This window comes from Rhodamnia argentea, chromosome 10 (assembly GCF_020921035.1).
Source record: "Rhodamnia argentea isolate NSW1041297 chromosome 10, ASM2092103v1, whole genome shotgun sequence".
NCBI classification, from domain to species: Eukaryota; Viridiplantae; Streptophyta; class Magnoliopsida; order Myrtales; family Myrtaceae; genus Rhodamnia; species Rhodamnia argentea.
In genome coordinates this window covers 13,017,413-13,036,394 of record NC_063159.1, presented here as the reverse complement: position 1 = coordinate 13,036,394, position 18,982 = coordinate 13,017,413, and the positions used below count along the sequence as shown (strand labels likewise).

General features: G+C 37.7%; 1 protein-coding gene and 1 long non-coding RNA gene across 3 annotated transcripts in view; one reads left to right on the top strand and one right to left on the bottom strand.

Annotated features, from left to right (window-relative positions):
* LOC125312673 overlaps positions 1–274 on the bottom strand; it is an 18,406-nt gene extending 18,132 nt beyond the window's left edge. Inside the window, exon 1 of the long non-coding RNA XR_007196763.1 lies at positions 140–274. This is a non-coding gene — a long non-coding RNA (uncharacterized LOC125312673). The remainder of the gene's footprint in view (positions 1–139) is intronic.
* The window catches only part of LOC115726427 (rRNA biogenesis protein RRP5), a 24,331-nt gene extending 5,349 nt beyond the window's left edge, over positions 1–18,982 (top strand). The window contains exons 9-40 of one of the 2 annotated variants that reach the window (XM_030656285.2): positions 818–910; positions 1,971–2,084; positions 2,186–2,308; positions 3,111–3,296; positions 3,390–3,464; positions 4,453–4,589; positions 6,061–6,195; positions 6,787–6,932; positions 7,023–7,088; positions 7,835–7,941; positions 8,030–8,110; positions 8,205–8,279; positions 8,368–8,469; positions 9,939–10,107; positions 10,191–10,339; positions 10,527–10,610; positions 10,765–10,865; positions 11,408–11,561; positions 11,701–11,775; positions 11,880–12,027; positions 13,191–13,830; positions 14,594–14,654; positions 15,210–15,355; positions 15,454–15,637; positions 15,985–16,083; positions 16,249–16,628; positions 16,723–16,899; positions 17,543–17,639; positions 17,720–17,875; positions 17,956–18,186; positions 18,270–18,353; positions 18,450–18,982. In XM_030656285.2, the coding sequence (XP_030512145.2) occupies positions 818–910; positions 1,971–2,084; positions 2,186–2,308; positions 3,111–3,296; positions 3,390–3,464; positions 4,453–4,589; positions 6,061–6,195; positions 6,787–6,932; positions 7,023–7,088; positions 7,835–7,941; positions 8,030–8,110; positions 8,205–8,279; positions 8,368–8,469; positions 9,939–10,107; positions 10,191–10,339; positions 10,527–10,610; positions 10,765–10,865; positions 11,408–11,561; positions 11,701–11,775; positions 11,880–12,027; positions 13,191–13,830; positions 14,594–14,654; positions 15,210–15,355; positions 15,454–15,637; positions 15,985–16,083; positions 16,249–16,628; positions 16,723–16,899; positions 17,543–17,639; positions 17,720–17,875; positions 17,956–18,186; positions 18,270–18,353; positions 18,450–18,557 (4,683 nt within the window). In that variant the 3' untranslated portion in view covers positions 18,558–18,982. Of the gene's footprint in view, positions 1–817; positions 911–1,970; positions 2,085–2,185; positions 2,309–3,110; positions 3,297–3,389; positions 3,465–4,452; positions 4,590–6,060; positions 6,196–6,786; positions 6,933–7,022; positions 7,089–7,834; positions 7,942–8,029; positions 8,111–8,204; positions 8,280–8,367; positions 8,470–9,938; positions 10,108–10,190; positions 10,340–10,526; positions 10,611–10,764; positions 10,866–11,407; positions 11,562–11,700; positions 11,776–11,879; positions 12,028–13,190; positions 13,831–14,593; positions 14,655–15,209; positions 15,356–15,453; positions 15,638–15,984; positions 16,084–16,248; positions 16,645–16,722; positions 16,900–17,542; positions 17,640–17,719; positions 17,876–17,955; positions 18,187–18,269; positions 18,354–18,449 lie in introns of those variants that run through there. The other variant, XM_048271642.1, reaches the window with a different exon arrangement.

Here is an 18,982-nt window from a genome sequence, read left to right as displayed (position 1 = left end):
GTGGAAATTCTTAAAGATCAATCACTATTTGCACTGAGATAATTACTGTACTTGTAGAAAGAATAAATGGTTGACTGAAACATCATTAGCTACTCTGTAGATGTTTATCTGCATAAGTAGTTTCAGATGGTGTGGAGACTGTTGTTGATAAAAAAGCAATTACTTTATTTCTGAGATAAACAAGGAGTACTTATAGGCTTAGGGTTAAGCCTAGTACAATTACATATATAAGCCCAACTTGCTAATATTCTAAAGTAATAAACCCAACAGTGACTATCCTGATAGACAAGCTTGGGTATGGGTGGCTATGACATCAGCCAAAGTATTGTGGATAGACATTTAAGTATTGTAAGCTGACCGTATGAGACAATGACATTCTAAGTTTCCAATACTGTAAGCTGACAGCGAACTTATTGGGTTTTATTGCTGGAACTCGCATTTACATCCTCCTTCAGGCTTGGTGAGCATGCTGCGTATTTTGGCATGTTGGGTACTTGGTTTCTCCTCCATAGCGCATTTGCTGGTATGACTGCTGGCATTGAAATTAGTGTAGCCAGGGTCGATGGGACTTCAACGAATGATTGCCTGCCAATGATGAGTTCTATGGTTTTATTTTTGTACCACATAATATGCTGGCTGTAAAAGTAGTTGCAATTTATGTCTATGAAGTTCTTTATCCTCGAAAGTTGTCAAGATTTGATCAATGACATTTTTGGTCCATTATATTTCAGCATGCTAAAAAGGTTGTCAGAACGATGAGATTTGGTCCTATCATCTTTCTTTGTTACTAATGTGCGCTGTTACCTTGCTGTATCAGGTCAATGCTCGGATTTTATTTGTCGATCCTTTTAGTAGAGCGATCGGTTTGACTATGAATCCATATCTTAGTCAAAATAAGGCTCCTCCTTTGGTAAGATTGCACACATTATTCTCCTTAGCCTGAGGAATCTCAGTGTCCACATGTTGTTTGTGTCCTGAGTGATTGTCACTATGGATCTGGCAATTAATTGGCAGTCCTGTTACTTGGTTTCTGAAAGAGGGATGTGAATTATACTTAATGCAGTAATTTAAGACAATTTCTTCCAAGCTTGGTAGAGTGCAAGTAGGCAACTTCTTTGGAACTAGCATTTCTGCCCAGTCCAGTTTAGGCTATCAACATGAACTTATGCTATGCTTTTGCCCTTAAAAGAGATAACAGAAACAGTAGATGCTCTCTTCGCTCCCAAATTTTTCCGTTTTGCTGTATTAGGGTAGCGTGTAAGTTTGGCTGGCACTGTGAACTGCTCTACTTCTTCTGCAAAGAATAATTGCAACAAAATTTCCGACTTGCTCTCTCACCAGCCATAATTGCATTAGAAATTGCACTGAGTGTCGTTTTTGACATCATAAAGTGAGCATGTAAGGTGTTTAACAGGGATTTATGTTAGGGTTTTGAGGTTGGCCTTTTTCTTGCATGGAATCTCATGTGTCCTTTTTCTCCTCTTTTCTTTTTCAATGAATATGGAAATATCTACTCCATTGATATTTTCCCTGGTCTAACAGTAAGGTTATTCTGTTGTGACCTGGACGCCACAGTTTCGGGTTATGGGAACTCTCCTGGACCCCGTAATGTGGGAGCCTCATTCAAGGATGCCTTTTTTATCTTCCAGCTGATAGGCAATAAGAAGGAAGATCTTTGACCATGAGGCGACATGAGATATAGTGTGGCCCCCTGTTTCGATCACGCTTTTATTGTCAATGAGTTTAAGATTTGTTGTTTACAAGTCGTTCCGCTTTCACATGGGGCCTTTCAATCTTTTCTCTTTAATTTGGCCTTTTTAGTTATCTGAACTTTTTCCTTTTTGACCTGTTCTTCTATAATCATGGTGTACTTGAACAAGTTTTCTAATGTACTTTTTATTAGTTAATACAAATGAGCATGTGTATAGGCATGCTTTTTAATTTACCAGTTCTTTGTTTCACTTTGGCAGCATACTAGGGTAGGCGATATTTATGAGAATGCAAAAATAGTCAGAGTAGACAGAGGGTTGGGCATTCTGCTCGAGATCCCTTCTCCTCCTCAGTCTACTTCAGCATATGTTAGCGTAAGTCAATTTTGAGGATTTTCTATTTCTATTCTTCTATCTTAATTGCAGTTAATATTTCCTCTTTAAACTTGATGCTGTCTTGCTCCCAATGGTTCCAGGTATCAGATATTGCTGAAGGGGAAGGTCTTAAACTGGAAAAGAAGTTTAAGGAAGGAAATTGTGTACGTGTTAGGATTTTTGGGATCAGGCATTTGGAAGGGCTAGCTGTTGGAGTTTTGAAGGTCGGTCCTTTTTAAAAGCTCTTAAATTTAAGATGTCATGGTTACTTGCACTGGAGCCTTAGTGTCTCTGATATGTGATTGTTGAACTAGCTCTTAACATGAAGGAGACGCCATGGTATAGAATTTCTGGATATTCATTGTTTGTGGTGACAGGTACTACTATATGGTATATAATGCCCCTTTTTATGATTTCCAGTGTATGATGGATCTCCTTTTGTTATTACCCTTTCTTCAGTACACAAGTTTTTAGGGGCTTCTCTTTCCATCCTTAGTACTCAAATGGTGGTTTGCTCTCCCATTTGCACTCAATGAATGGTATTTGTGATGCACTGTTGCAGATATATGTATATATGCATGTATGTATTATGCACCAAGTAACAATGCATCCTTTATAAGAGCTACTAGAGCATCACTTATACATGTCTACGTTAACTCATGTTAATTTTGAAATATTAAGAAGTTCTTTTGGTTGGCCACATTTTTTTTTCCTTTTCCTCGTTGAATTTGGTAATAGGGAAGCCCTATTGTTTTAAGTGAAAGGCTCTCTTTGAGGTTCTAATGTTCTCCATGTTCTGCCAGTCACTGAGCTAAATAAAGAAACTTTGACTATCTAAGACAAGTTTTGGGGTCTTCATGAATGGACCTTATAGACTGGATTCCTCATCTTAATTTTTGCTTGGAAATGGTTCTTTTTAGGGCAAGTTAACTATCCTGTAATAATCTTTTCAATAGTTATTTTAATTCCTTTAATGACAATTTTGTTAATAGCCCATATATCGTGCCTCTAATTTATATCAAGCAGGCTACTGCTTTTGAAGGATCGGTTTTTACCCACTCTGACGTCAAGCCTGGGATGGTGGTGAGAGCTAAGGTGTTAGTTGTCGATACCTTTGGTGCTATTGTTCAGTTTTCTGGTGGCGTAAAGGCCCTTTGTCCACTTCCACATATGTCTGAGTTTGAAATTGCAAAACCTCGAAAAAAGTTCAAGGTAATTCCAGCAGCTAAGATCATTTACCACATGGTTCTTTTGATCTCTTCTAAAATTTGACGATGTGCACTTTTTTCCTTCATCTCTCTCCAGGTCGGAGCTGAGCTGGTGTTCCGTGTGCTTGGTTGCAAATCTAAGAGAATAACTGTCACCCACAAGAAGACACTTGTATGCTACCTTTCTTTCCTTATCCTGCTTCAATTTGGTTTTTCTTGCAAGGGTAAAGTCTTTGCAGCTTTAGTTTGTGTATGGTTTAGCTCATTAAATGGGAAAAGAGTGCCTTTTGGCTTTCCCACTGAAAACAATTTTTTTGATTCCAAATTATTAATAAATTAATCCTGCATGACCCCAATGACATTAAATTCTTACATATATTTAATTATTTCTTGGTACATAAAGAGAAGTTTGCTAAGACCACCAAGAGTGTGCAACCCGAGGAGATGAAAGTCAAAAAACAAAGAGCTCATTTCCAAGACAAAGAATCTATAATTTCAATCAATTATTACATTATGGAGTAAATCCGGCTGTAAAAATAGTGTTAAATTTTGGAACAATTTGGTAAGTGCTTAGATAGAAAAATCTTCCTCTTCTGATGTCTCATTTTGTTCTCTTGAACCAACCAAAAATAGCTTAATAGACCTTGCTATGCATGAGACTCCGCACGAAATTTGAAAACCCTTGAAAAGGTTGGATATTTTTATCATTGGCTGAAAAATTGAAAACCCTTGAATAAGTTATCTATTTTTCTTGTCATTTGAACGGAAAAAATTCCCAAATGACACTCAGAATGCCTAAAAAATGCAAGGTGTTGGAAAAAATAAAATCGAACAGAAGCATGTGGAAGGTCTAAAATCTAAGACTGAGAATTGTAACCTTCACTTTCATTCCACTAAGAAAATCATGTCCTACTATGTACACTCTCAAAGTTCTTTCTCCAGAATACGTAGATTTAAGTAAGCTAAGCTTGAGAACAAAAGAGGCTCTCCACTTGTGCACTGATGTGGATCTGTATGGAAGATTCGCTTTTTCCTTTTCCCAAATGTTACTTTTCCATGTGATGTTTGCAGCATCTGATTTGTCTAACAATTAATTTCTGGCAATTCTATAATCGAAATCGTAGTCTTGCTGCTGAAAAATGATTGTCAATTTTTGGCAGGTGAAGTCAAAACTCGCAATTATTAGCTTATATTCAGACGCTACTGATGGACTTATAACCCATGGGTGGATAACCAAAATTGAAAAACATGGATGCTTTGTCCGGTTCTACAATGGTGTCCAAGGATTTGCTCCTAGGTAATTTTAGATTGTTAAGAATATTCTGGTGTCTTGCACAGATTGTTATGTGGACTCTTATCATCTTACTCTTCTTTCCTTAGCATTGACTGGGCTATTGTTTGCATGCTGCAAGTGGGTTTTCTTCTTCATGTTGAATTTTTCATTAGTTGTTTGGTGAAACCATACAAGCATAACGCACAAGAGTGGTCCACAGGAGTGTTGACCACTTGAACCTTCAGAATGTTTCAGTCATATTACTTTTCAATTGGTTGTGAAAGTTACTCACTGTTGCACCAATTGTACTTGAGAAAAGATAACATGGTGATTAGAGTGTATATCATGTGGGTGGGGCCATTGACAGTCTGGATGATGGAGTGATATAACTGTCAGCAGTAGTTATATTCAATTTAAGGAATGAAACAAATTTTTTCTTTTCCTACCAACTTTTTTCACTTCGTGGTAAACAGAGACTTTCCAACGGCCAGTAGGTCAAAGCCTTTCTTTTGGGTTCCAAGGGTGCCACTTAGACATTAAATTACCACAATCTTGGATGGCCATTTATATTCATTGCGAGTTAGAACTGTATAATCTTGGCTCAGGCATTTTCAATTTAAAACTCTATAATGCTGTTTTGTTAAGAATAGTACCTGTAATGCAAACACTAATACCAGCTATACAGGTGGCAAAGGCTATCATACTTACAAGTTTGTAAAGTGTATGGTTATTTGTTGTATTACTTTTTTAATGAAAAAAGTGGCGTATAATTTGGAAAAGAAAATACACTACCCAAAAAGAAGCCATAAATTCATCTGGACACTAATATAAAGTGCTAACGGCTGGGCTTATCTAATATAAGATGAGTGATCAAGTTAGTCAGAATATAGATCGTGTGATCTAACTAGACTATAGCTATTTAGTGTGCTGCTTTATCAAAATAATATTATGTGTGGCGATTATAAAAACTTTCTTGATTTGAGGTGAGTTCAGTATATAATAAATTATTTTAAGTGCAGATAAAACTTTAAGTGAAAAAAATTGAGGATGTCTTTATTCAATAATTATACTAGAACAATGTATAAATGCATTTGTGGCGGGTTCATTATTGTTCCATATGCAAGTTTGATAAGAACATGTTTTATTTGGATAAGTATCTCAGTAGTAGGATAACTCCATGCTGTCAGCGGGTTAAATCTAATTAGGATTATGACAATATCATTTGATGATGTTCATCAGGACTTCATTTTACTTAAAGTTTTGAGTGAATAATGGACATAGTTGCCCACATTGTTGCCACTTGGAAGCAAATGTGTATTTGGAATATGATCATATTGGAGGACAAGCTGAACAAGGTTGAATGGAGTGTTTTTTAGTGGACAAGCAAGTTCATGTGGCCTCATGCTGTCATGTCAAACCCCTTGCATACGTTGCTAGCTGTCATTGTTTGACAATTGTCAAAGTCACACATTTTATTTTTCTCCTTCTAAACTAGACATGAACTGGGGCTAGAACCTGGATCAGATCCAAGTTCAATGTATCACGTCGGACAAGTTGTCAAGTGCAGAGTAACTGGTTCTGTTCCTGCGGCACGAAGGATCAATCTAAGTTTTCTGATGAAGCCCGCGAGGTTAGTCTCATCTAATGTTTCTTTTTCTTCTTGATGCTCATGCAAACAAACCAAGTTGCACACATGTCATGCATTTGATATGGAGAGATAGGGGAAGGGGGAGGGAGGGATTTCATTCATGCATACACTCATACTGGCAGAGCTCCTTGCACTGCTCATGGATTCTAACATTTCAAAAATCTTTGGAGTGTGAGAGGGAGGGAGGATTTCATTCTTGCACACACTCATACTGGCAAAGCTCCTTGCACTGCTCATGAATTTTACCATTTGATTTAACTCTGGAGGGAGGGAGGGAGGGGTTTCATTCATGCTTACACTCATACCGAGAGGGGTTTCATTCGTGCATACACTCATACTGGTAAAGCTCCTTGCACTGCTCATGAATTCTACCGTTTTGATGAATTCTGGAGTATTTTTTTAACTCTGGAGTGTGAGACGGAGGGAGGGAGTGGTTTCATTTATGCATACACTCATGCCGGCAAACCTCCTTGCACTGATCATGAATTCTGCCATTTGATAATTCTACCATTTGATGCATTCTACAATTTGATTTAACTCTGGAGTGTGACATCCAGTCTAACTTCCAAGCAGGATTTCTGAAGATGATATGGTCAGGTTGGGCAGCCTTGTTTCAGGAGTGGTCGAGGCAGTTAGTCCTCGTGGGGTTGTTATATATGTTAAGGCAAAAAGTTTCTTCAAGGGTACAATTCCTATTGAGCATTTGGCGGATCACCATGGTACCTTGTTAGTTTTTATCTCATAAATACATGCATTACCATAATAAGATCCTTTTATTCTGTTGCTTATCTTATGCACTCACCTTGCAGAGCATGCTATGTTAATGGAATCAGTGTTGAAGCCTGGATATGAGTTTCAGCAGCTCCTTGTTCTAGGTATTGCCACCACTCTCCCAGCCTCCACCAGATATATAGTACATATGCTTGTTAAGGCTAGCAGCCATGTGATCCAACAGGAAAAGTAAAAAACTAATAATGAATTCTGAAATCGGAAAAGTAAAAGAAATTGACCAACAAAACCCATTGTAATTAGGTTTGACACGCATAGAGAGGGAGAGATCAAGGATCACCATGGAGGTCACCCGAGTGCCAACCACCATAATGCAACCACCATGGCAGTGGTACAGCCTTGGGTATGGTCACCTTTCGTGGGGACGACCGCCGATCTCCTTCCCCACTCTCGCTTCAATGCTCAGGATTATCTTACAAAATTAGTTTTCAATCCTGGCTAGAAGAAATCCTGTGTGGGGTCATCTCGCACCCGGGTGGTTTTATTTTATCCCGGCTCTTTTATATCCGTGTATATAGCATCCTGAGTGATCACCATAAGGCTGTTGAAATAGCTTAATTGTTTCTTCATCACATTATTTTATTATTTTTATGGAATTGTTGTAGACTTTGCATTGATCTTGCTAAATTTTCCAGGTTAATACCTGCAGCATGATTGAAATAAAAACCATTGCAAAAAATAGCTTCTCCACCTGTTTGTCGTTATTCACTTCCATGTGCTGTTCCTCATTTTAATTAATCTCACTTCTTTTTGGTGGACATGTTTTCTCTCCAACATCATTCTTTACTTTTTGCACCAATGGTCTCATGCTATTAAATTCTTTACATTGTAGACATTGAAGGAAACACTTTGTTACTTTCCGCAAAGAGTTCCCTCATCAACGCAGCTGCGGATCTTCCTTCTGATCTGCATCAAGTACATCCAAATTCGACTGTCCATGTGAGTTGTAATTTCTAAAATTAGCTGTGTAGCTTTTAATTTCCAAATATCGCTGTTGAAGATTGATAGACTCATCATGTAATCCTAGGGATACATCTGCAATATCATAGAGACAGGTTGCTTTGTTCGTTTCCTTGGCCGTTTGACTGGTTTCTCTCCAAGGAAAAAGGTGAACACATCATATTAGTTATCTGATTTCAGTGATTCTGTAGTCAATCCTGTACTTACAACCTAAGCAATTCGATTCTCTCTTTCCTTGAAAGGCGATGGATGCGCTGAGAGCGACTCCTTTGGAGGCCTTTTTCATCGGGCAGTCTGTTCGGAGTAACATACTTGATGTTGGTGAAACCTTTGACAATTGTTCTGATTCACCCTTTTTTAATAGCTGATTGTTCATTTTTTGTTCTCAATTGTCGTGTTCTCTAGGTTGACAATGAAACAGGTAGAATAACACTTTCCTTGAAGCAATCATGTTGCTCTTCGACCGATGCATCCTTGATTCAAGAATACTACTTCTCAGAGGATAAGGTAGACAAAGGAGCACTTCTACCTATTTTCAGATACTTTGTAGTGTCTTCATTTTTGGTTTTAGCTTGTCTCAGTTGGCCCTTGATCAATGTGCTGGAAATGAACATTTCCACTATAATTTATAGGCAGTCTTATTCTCTTTACTTGTGTATTGGGATAATCTTCATTTGCACGGTATTATTTAGGTGAAAATTTGCTCAAATTTTCACTCCGCTATGTTGACTCTTCTATAGAGATCATACATAAATGGGTTGCGACATGGACATGGGCAGGAATGTGTTTATGCTCCTCAACATTGGATTTGATGTCAATGCCTTATTGCAAAACTTTTGCTTTATTCAGCCATCCTTCTCTGAAGAAAAATAGTCAAAACAATTAAAGTGGAGATTACTAAACATATAACCGAAAAGAAAACCAGCCGTCAAGAATGGTTGAATGTACGTGAAAATTGTATAAATCTTGAGGATGAACTCTTTTTTGTTCTGTTCTTGAATTTCCAGATTTTAGCATTCAATTTGTCTTTCTTTGATATGCCAAGTTCACATATAACATATGGATAAATAGGCTGTCAAGCTTAGTATGCTTCCTGCTTGTGGTGGAATATTGAAATATGAACCTCATAACTAATGCCAGACCACCATCCCTGCATATAAAAAGGAAGAGGGAAAGAACTATTCGTGTTTTTCCCTGCATGTTTATGACTGCAATTTGATCTTTTTCTTTCTTGGGAGCCAGGTGGGATTCTTTCTTGGGTTTCACTAATACAGTATTTGTTTCGCCGGTATGCTTTTGTAAACACACAGAATGAAGGGAAAAGTTTTTCTAAAGTGACACAGTTTCAGCATAGGCTGAAAAAGCTTTTATATGTAGCAATTAAATGCGTATAATAGTTAGCGTTAGTTGACTGGTTGTAAAACCAGTTGGCTGTCAAGTGGCCATCTGATCAGTACTTTCAGCACTTTGATTGAACTTTTGTAGGTCTCTATCGAACTGCAATTTATGCCGTGTAATGGTATTTAATTTTGTTTGTATCATTTTTTCCTCTGTTGCACTGCAATTTGTGGTTGTAAACCAGTTGGTTGGTGATTGCTTAGTATTGCTTCGCAATTGCTCTCCCACTCAATATGGGGACGGGGGGCTTACACCTCATTTTCTCAATTGTGAACTATGTATCTTTGCGTTTTATCTTCCAGACGCAAACCTAAGCAGCTTGAATCGCCTTCATCATCATTCTCAAATTTCTTGTTAGTTGAAGGTTCCTTTCCCATTGGAGAAATTGGCTTAACTATCTTAGTCAAGTTAACATTGCTCTAGCTGGAATTCATATCAATGGGAACTCTGGTTAGCAGATGCTTCAATACATATTCTATGCTTGTGGGTACCTGGTTATAAATCGTTTGATGATCTGCAGTATGTATTCTTTGGAAGTTATTCTTTTCATTTGTCTGCAATTCTTCTGTTTGTTTTAGATTGCTAGGCTCCAATCTCCAACCTTAAGTGGAACTGAGCTAAAATGGGTCGAAAGATTCAAAATTGGCAGTATTGTTGAGGGAAAAGTCCAGGAGAAAAAAGATTATGGAGTGGTTGTCAGTTTCAACGACTATGCTGATGTACTTGGTTTTATTACTCACTATCAGTGTAAGTTCTGTTATGTATGTTTAATTAGTGAAGATTTCATACGATTCAACTGTGGACTCAAAAGACAATTGAAACTTGTGCAGTAGGAGGCAGTTCTGTGGAAGTAGGATCTGTTGTTCAAGCTGCGGTTCTCGATGTTGCCAAAGTAGGGCGGCTTGTGGATTTGTCTCTAAAGCAAGTGTTTGTTAACAAGGTCAACAACGAAAGTTCTAATAGCCATGCTGAAAAGAAGGTTAAATTTCTTCCATCTCTTTTTATTCCCTCAGTATGTGTTGATAAACAGATTTGCAAATTGTCTTAGCATTAATTTTGTAAGAAAACATTGAACGTGAGTGAGTAACTATTAACCATATCTTGCCTCTATCAAATTAAACCTGTTTTCCTTTATATACCTAACTTAATCCTTTTTTTCTTCTCAGAAGCGTAAGAGAGAAGCGAAAAAAAACGCAGAGCTGAATCAGACTGTCGCTGCAGTGGTAGAGATTGTGAAAGAAAATTATCTGGCAAGTGTTAAATGTTGTGTTAACTTTATTCAGCAAAGAAAAGTTTTCATCACTATCCATGTTACTTACGTGATTATGGCTTCTCTTCATAATTATGTACTTCATTCATCCATTGTTCTAAGGTTAGCTTTTGCCAAAAAAAAAAAAAAAACAGGTTCTTGCAATTCCTGAGTGTAACTATGCTGTGGGATATGCACTGATATACGATTATAACACGCAAAAGGCCCCTCAGAGACAATTTTTGAATGGAGAAAGGTGATATATTTTTTCTTGATATTAGGTGATATATTTTTTTCTTGTTATTTTTTCTGGTTTAGCAGTGTTCCATTTTATAGGAGTGAGGTTTTCCAGGCTTCTCAAACTGCAGTGGGCATCTATCTTTGATACTTTTGTCTGTTGTCCCTCCCCACCGGTTCTCTCTGTTCTCTCCATGGGCTGAGACGGTGCATCAGATGTTTTTATTTGAGCTATTTGTCTCCTGATAATCTTTAGATCATCTGTAACTCCTTTTTTTTTTGTTTAGATTTTCAAATCATGTAATATAGTTGTCTAGTTTTGATACTCATGAAGAATTTGTGACATGACATTGTTGTTACATGTTTCGGTGTCACCATCACTGTTGTGGCACTTCCTGCTTCTGACACGACTTTATGTTTGGCTTATTTGTTTAGCTGCTGATAATGTTTTAGACGATCAATTACTTTGTTTGGTTGTACTTCTTGATTTGTTTGAATCTCTTGTCTGGTTATACTATTGACGATGGAATCGTGACATGGCCTTGTTATTTCTCGTTTCAGTGTCACTGCCACTGTTGTGGCACTTCCTACTCCTGCTACCATGGGAAGGTTGCTCTTGCTTCTCAAATCTTTTGCTGATGTCAGCGCCACATCAAGTTCAAAGAAGGCTAGAAAAATGTTGAATTTCAATGTGGGATCTCTTGTACATGCTGAGGTAGATGCTCATGAATGTTTGATGTTATCTAATTTGATATACTTGTATTTGTTATTGCATATTGTCACAAGGAGTTCATTGAAGTTTGTTTACAATACACTAATGTTTAGTCTTTCTATACTTGTTTTTCATTTACCAGATTACTGGAATCAAGCCTCTTGAAATGCAACTAAAATTCGGGGTTCATCTGCATGGGAGAGTTCACATAACAGAGGTACTTCATCAGTATGTTATTATATTATTCACAGCCCATAATAATTGCTCTTCGTACTTCTACATTGAAAGCATGTGTATTTTGTGTGTTGTTTTCTTGGGCAGGTCAATGATGATAACTTTGTGGACAATCCATTAAAAAATTTCAAAGTTGGGCAAAAGCTAAGTGCCAGAATCATTGCAAAAGCTGACTCATCAAATAAGCGGACAAACAATCAGTGGGAGCTGTCTATAAAACCATCCTTACTTAGTGGTAAGATTAACTACATTTGGGGTGTTGCTATGTAAGTTTTGCCCTGTATTTAATTTGTTTTGAAATGTGCTGTCCAAAATTCTTCTAAATTGTGCATCTCTGAGCTTGACGCGGCAATCGTGTCTTCTAACACACACTCTTATTTCTCATTTTCTTTTTCCTGGCAAATGTGTCAGTCACCATGTAACATCAGCACTTTGTTTTGCCTGGCTATACATGTGCACATTTAAGTTGCTGTGTTGTTGGACAGCCCTCCAATTTGTTGAATTGCAACTGCGGCGTTTAGTTTGAAGAATTTTTATGGCGACCTATCCATAAAAGTTGGTTAGATCTAAAATAGATTTAATGTGCTGAGAATGCTTTAATTTCTTGAGACTCTAACTGATGAGATAGTTCAATATCTTGTGCCACTATATTATTATACATGTGTTGTCAGCGTTTGTGGTTTAATTAGACTTACCTCAATCCCTTAAATAATGTACTTAAATCATAAGGATAACTCATTTCCGCCATTTTAGTCTAAATGAACTCACAGAATGTCCTTCGGAACTGTTTGTTCATTTTTTATCAAGTACTCCAAGGGGGGTGTTAAAGTCAATTCAACAAAAAGCATGAAGTGCATCATAGTAATTTCAGAGAATGTAAGGGATGTTCTGCTCAAGTAGTTTATACAATACTTAATTTTGTGGAAGTTATTCACTCTTTGCCGCAGTGTTTCTTGCTTGACTGTCTTGGTCCAGCATGAGTACTCATAGGGCGCTACCTCCATCGCTCAATACTCTGACAAGTCTCTTGGATGTGACTTTTCTATGTACTGAAACTCAATGTGATCCACCTCTCTCCACTATTGGAATTTCAAAATCTAGTTCTTCCTCAAGATAGATAAAAAATTTCTTCGGTCTAGTAATTGATTAACCTAGAAGGCGAACCTATATGCAACGGTAAGGCTTCTTATTGTAATCTGGAGGTCCCAAGTTCAAGTTGCAGAATCAGCTGCTTTGCAAAAGAAGGGGTAAGACTGCATACGCGTTGAGCCCAAAAGTTGGGAGCTTCTGCAGTGGGTTTTTAGTAATTTACTATCGCCTCTCTGATTTTTCTGATCTTATGAGTTAAAGGTGCTGTGACTTCTGGTTCTAGCATCTCAATGATAACTGTCTGTGCAGATGCCCATGTAATTGGGGAAGATTTTGCTTCTGAAGATTTTAATATCACTGCTGGACAACGTGTCTCTGGTTATTTATATAAGGTGGATAGTGAATGGGCCTGGATATCCATATCTCGGCATGTGAAGGCTCAGCTGTTTGTTCTAGATAGTGCATGTGAAACAAGTGAACTTCAAAACTTCCAGAATCGCTTTAATGTGGGAAAAGTTTTTTCCGGATATGTTTTAAGCAGCAACAAGGAGAAAAAATTGTTGCGGTTGGTACCATGTCCTTTCTCAAATGGGAATTATCATGGTGAACAGCAAAAGATTGATGATTCGAGTGAGCAAAAGCTAAAAGATGACGTTACAGCACATATGCATGAAGGGGACATCCTGGGTGGCAGAATTTCCAAAATTCTTCCTGGTGTAGGTGGATTGGTTGTCCAGCTAGGCCCTTCAGTTTATGGTCGGGTTCACTATACTGAAATAACAGGCTCATGGGTGTCTGAACCGTTATCTGGGCATCATGAAGGACAATTTGTGAAATGCAAGGTCATTGAAATCTCTCACACAGCCCAGGGAAGTGTACATATCGATCTGTCTCTACGAGCTTCGCTGGATGGAATGGGTGTTCAGGGCACTGAGGATCTCTCTGACAGGTAACATCAACTTATGCGAGTTTTATTGGGGAATACCTGGTCCGTGTCCTTATCTAATTTGTGACATAATAAAATCATTGACTATATGCTAATGAATATATCCCGAACTGTTATGTTATTTGCACTCGCCTTAATAGTGGCTATGTTGTTATGGGATGAAAATACATAAATTTCCCATTATCAAATGAGGAGACACTGGTAGAATTTTGTACTACAGCATATAATTATTGGTGGAATAGTTGTCCTTGGAACCATACACTTCTCTTTGCAGTGTCGGGGCATTTCTTTGTTGCATTCTAAAGCACGTATGTTTTTAACCTCTGCTCTTTATCATTTTGAACTATGAAGACCATCTGTTGATGTTTGAATTGGTTTGGAATCCTGTTACGATAAATAAAGTTGAAAGCCATTCGGATGAGAAGATGATCTTGTCTCAAATTAGTCCAGTTAGATTTTGGCAAATCTGTTAATGATCCCACATATTGTCTCCTGTAACTGGGAATTGGTTCAAAATTTTTCTTTCCTATTAAATGTGGGCCGGTATCAACTAGTTTTGACTTTGTCTTAGAGCAGTTAGAAAGTGTCTTGATGAGGATTTATTTGATGCCTGATATTTTGTCCTTTCATGAGTAGTCACTAGTCACGCTTTCTCCCTTTTCATGGCGTTTTGAGTTACTTATTGCATTCTTATATTTTGATTATTGTATTCCTCACCCATCCTTCTAAAAAGACGAAAACTGTTGCTTTTTGAAATCATTCCTAGGAATGGTTATTGCAAACGTGTGGAAAAGATTGAGGAGCTACGTCCTAATATGGTTGTACAGGTAAGAAATATGACAGCTGCAGTATTCTTCATGAACATTCCTTGACGCAATTTTTAATTTTATTGGGGTTGATATGAGGTCATTATGTGTGGGTGCATGCTTGTCTGAATATCACTTTATATGATTTTCCTTGCGCTTCGGAATAGGTGCAAATCAGAGAGTTCCAGCAAGCTCAGCATCTACATTATTTTTTTGGGTATAGTTATTGTAGTTGGCTAGTTGCGGAAATTCCAATGAAATTGTATTCCATCTCATGTTGAGTATCGAAAATGCATTTTTGGCTTCCTTTATGGACATGTGCAACGACATGAGTTGAAAATAAAAACTCTAATGTCAGAATTGGTCTGCAAAATCTTTTTATTCTCGATAATCTACATATTACTGCATATCAACAAACATGGGAAACAATGGGTTTACTTGTAATATTATTCCAAACCATAGAATCAATTTGCTTATGCTTACTTTAAGGTGGAAATGTATGGGTTATTTTTGTGTTTTCTTGAAGGATAATACTTATTTTATGATATAACTTTGTCTTTTTCCTGTTTCACACAGGGTTATGTTAAAAATATGACGCCTAAAGGATGTTTTGTTTTGCTTTCTCGGAAGATTGATGCAAAAATTCTCGTATCTAATTTGTCTGATGGGTATGTTAATAATCTGGAGAAAGAATTTCCTGTGGGAAAACTTGTCGAGGGCAGGTAACTTCCATAAGTTCTTTGATTCCTTTTAGTTGAGAGTAAGGATTTTTATTAAGTGATATTGGAAGCATTTCGTGTTCTAAGAAGATCGAGCACAGGGTGTTATCTGTGGAAACATTATCAAAGAGAGTTGAAGTTACTCTGAGAGCATCCAATGCAGCCAACAATGAAAGATCAAGAATTGACAGTTTATCGAGCCTGAAGATTGGAAGTATTGTATCTGGGCGAATAAGGCGAGTGGAGTCATACGGTCTTTTTGTCACCATCAACCAAACCAACTTGGTAAGATCATAAAGCAATATGGAATTGTGAGATTTGACGTTCAGACTCATTTTTTCATATACAAGGAACTTTGGGTTGGCACTTCCATACTAAGTATTTATAGCTAAATAGTATAATGGAAGACACAAATAGTGATCTTGAGGAATTTTGATGAAAAATCTTCTTTTCTATTGCACATCACTATTTCAAGTAATGATTGTCGGATAGTCAATTTCTTGTTTCATTCCTTTCTCTGCTGATTAGCGCATTGACTTTTTGTTTCTATTAGTTTTTAACGCCATTTGAAACATTAAGATTTTGTCATTTGCTTCCTGCATTACTGACTTTATGACTCAACTTGGATTTAGGTTGGACTATGTCATATATCGGAGCTCTCGGATGATCCTGTTGACAATATTGAATCTAAATACAAAGCAGGGGAGGAAGTTAGGGTGAAGATACTGAAGGTAACTTTCTTATTTTAAGATGTTGGAACAGCATGGAATTCTCTCTCTATTCCTTTGTTTACCCATGCTATCTCTCCAAGTGTTCAGACCCATTTTGAGTGTACTTTTATGCTCAACACTGAATCATGAGTGTAACTCTGTTCTGTGATGAATATCCTTATTCAGGTTGATGAGGAAAGACGCCGAATCTCTCTTGGGATGAAAAACTCATACTTCACAAGTGTCAATGGTATTCAACTACCTTCAGATGAGGAATCTGATGAATTAATTAGAGAAAATGGATATGGAGATGAAACCAAGCTGATGTTGCCATCCAGCGGTTCTCATGTGATCCAGCATGTGATCAGTAATAATGACAGTGAAGAAGATGCTGCTCTTGCACAAGCACAATCTAGAGCTTGGATTCCCCCACTTGAGGTCACTCTCGATGAAATTGAGCACCTAAATGAAGATAACACGATCATTCCAGAGGAAGGTCACAACAATGAGGTCAAAAACGTTGAGAAGAACAGGAAACAAACAAAGAAGAAAGAGAAGGAAGAGAGGTCATTCTGCTATTAAGTTGGTCCAACTTATTTTAGAACTTAACTGTCCACTCCCTCATTTTGCAGCTTTTGATTCCTTTATTGTCCTGTGCAGGGAGCGAGAGATCCGGGCTGCTGAGGAAAGACTTCTGGAGAAGGACATTCCTAGGACGGCTGATGAATTTGAAAGGCTTGTTAGAAGCTCTCCTAATAGCAGTTTTGTTTGGATAAAATACATGGCCTTCATGCTCTCTTTAGCTGATATTGAGAAGGCTCGTTCCATCGCTGAAAGGTAATAGCTCAGTTAACCTATCCACTGTCTGTTTATCACTGAAGTAAAAGATGGCAAAAGATGGCAAAGGTGAAGTAGTCTATGGTTCTCGGGCATGTGCCAATTAATTAAAAAGAATTGCCATAGAAGATCCTCTATTGAAGAAAATGAAGCTAAAAGAAAGTTCAGTACGGAAAGGCCAGTGCAAAAGTTGGTCTAAAGTTGATTTCATGTGTATCTGCTGGTTAACACTAGTGGCTTGTTTGCTTTCTTGCTTCTTGTGTGAGTAATACTAGGACGAGCTGTCTTTTTGTTTGCTTTCTTTGTATTATTCTTGTCCATGAATGAAGTTGCCATAACTTGGGCGTTTTATTATAGCATCAGATTGTGCCATATGCTGAGTTACATCATGATGTGCTGCCTGGTGGATATTGGAAATTCAGACAGCCTCTTATCTTTATGAACCTGAACGTAGCATACATTTTTTTCCTCAACCTCTGCAATTCCTTGTTTTTCTTAACACTATATGACTTCAGCAAGCACTGTTACGTATGTTTAATATTGTAGTTGAAACGGAGTTCAGTAGCAATAGCTGTCCTTTTTGTTCCCTTTCAAAATCATTTTATTGTTAACATCCAGATGGCATTTTTTTTTTCCTCTGAAGGGCACTGCGAACAATTAATGTACGAGAAGAAAATGAGAAGCTTAATATCTGGGTTGCTTACTTTAATCTGGAAAACGAGTATGGAAATCCTCCCCAGGTGATTATTATCTTATTATTTGTAATGTTCTATGAATCTTATCATTGCTTTTGAAGTTACTGAAATGGTGTTTTCCTCAGGAGTCTGTTCTGAAAGTATTTCAAAGAGCTCTACAATACTGTGATCCTAAAAAGGTTCATTTAGCTATTTTAGCGATGTATGAAAGGACAGAGCAAAATAAGTTGGTCGATGACCTCCTTGAGAAAATGGTCAAGAAGTTTAAGCATTCATGCAAGGTACACTAAATGTATCATACAATTCATCTGTCTTATCTTGGGGCTTTAAACTTCTTGCTTCATATTTAACGGGATTGCAGGTTTGGTTGAGGCGTGTGCAGTGGCTTTTGAAACAACATAATGAAGGTGTTCAGCCTATTGTAAATCGTGCTCTATTAAGTCTTCCTCAGCATAAACATATAAAGTTCATTTCACAAACTGCAATTTTGGAGTTTAAATGCGGAGTTCCTGATAGAGGTCGCTCTCTGTTTGAGGGAATACTGCGACAGTATCCAAAGAGGACTGATCTTTGGAGCATCTATCTTGACCAAGTGAGTCCCTTTGGCTTAGGAGTTCAAAATTGTCCCTAAAGATTTTTTTTTTTTCTAACCTACTTATGTCCTGAAATTTGCAGGAGATAAAACTAGGAGATACAGATGTCATTCGCGCACTCTTTGAGAGAGCAACTAGTCTAAGCCTTCCACTCAAAAAGATTAAGGTGGGTTTCAACCTTGTGAGTATCTTTTCCTTTTTTCGCAGAAGTTGACTTTCGTTCTTTGACTAACCCGCACATCTGCATGTTTCCGCCTTGCAGTTCTTGTTCAAGAAATATTTTGCTTTTGAGAAAACCTTGGGCGATGAAGAACGAATCGAATATGTGAAGCGCAAGGCTATGGAATATGCTGAGAGTACACAGGAGTAAAATGAGTTGTTGCTCACTGGCAGTGGTTTCCCAGGCGATATCTCAGACATCAAGATGCTTCAGCATGTGGAGCTTCAGCTGAACTGCTGAAACATTACCGTGGTGAAGAGACTGATTTTTCTTGCTGACAACCCAAAAAATGAGTTGATCTTTCGCGAGGATGCCGCAACTTGTTTCTTGTTCACTTTGTATCCGTAGCGTCTAATGTGTATGAACATTTCTTCATTCAACTCTGATTTCAGGGTTGGGTTTATTTAGTGTAGGAATTTTGGCAGCTTTGATCACCAGCGAATATTTTGTCCGAGTAGCTACACTTCTGGTCTTCCTAGTGAAGAGAAATTTTGGAGCAGTCATTTGTTCTTCTATCTCTCGCATGTAATAAACTTCCTTGTGTTTTCTTCACGCTTCCAAAAGTGTTGGCGTGT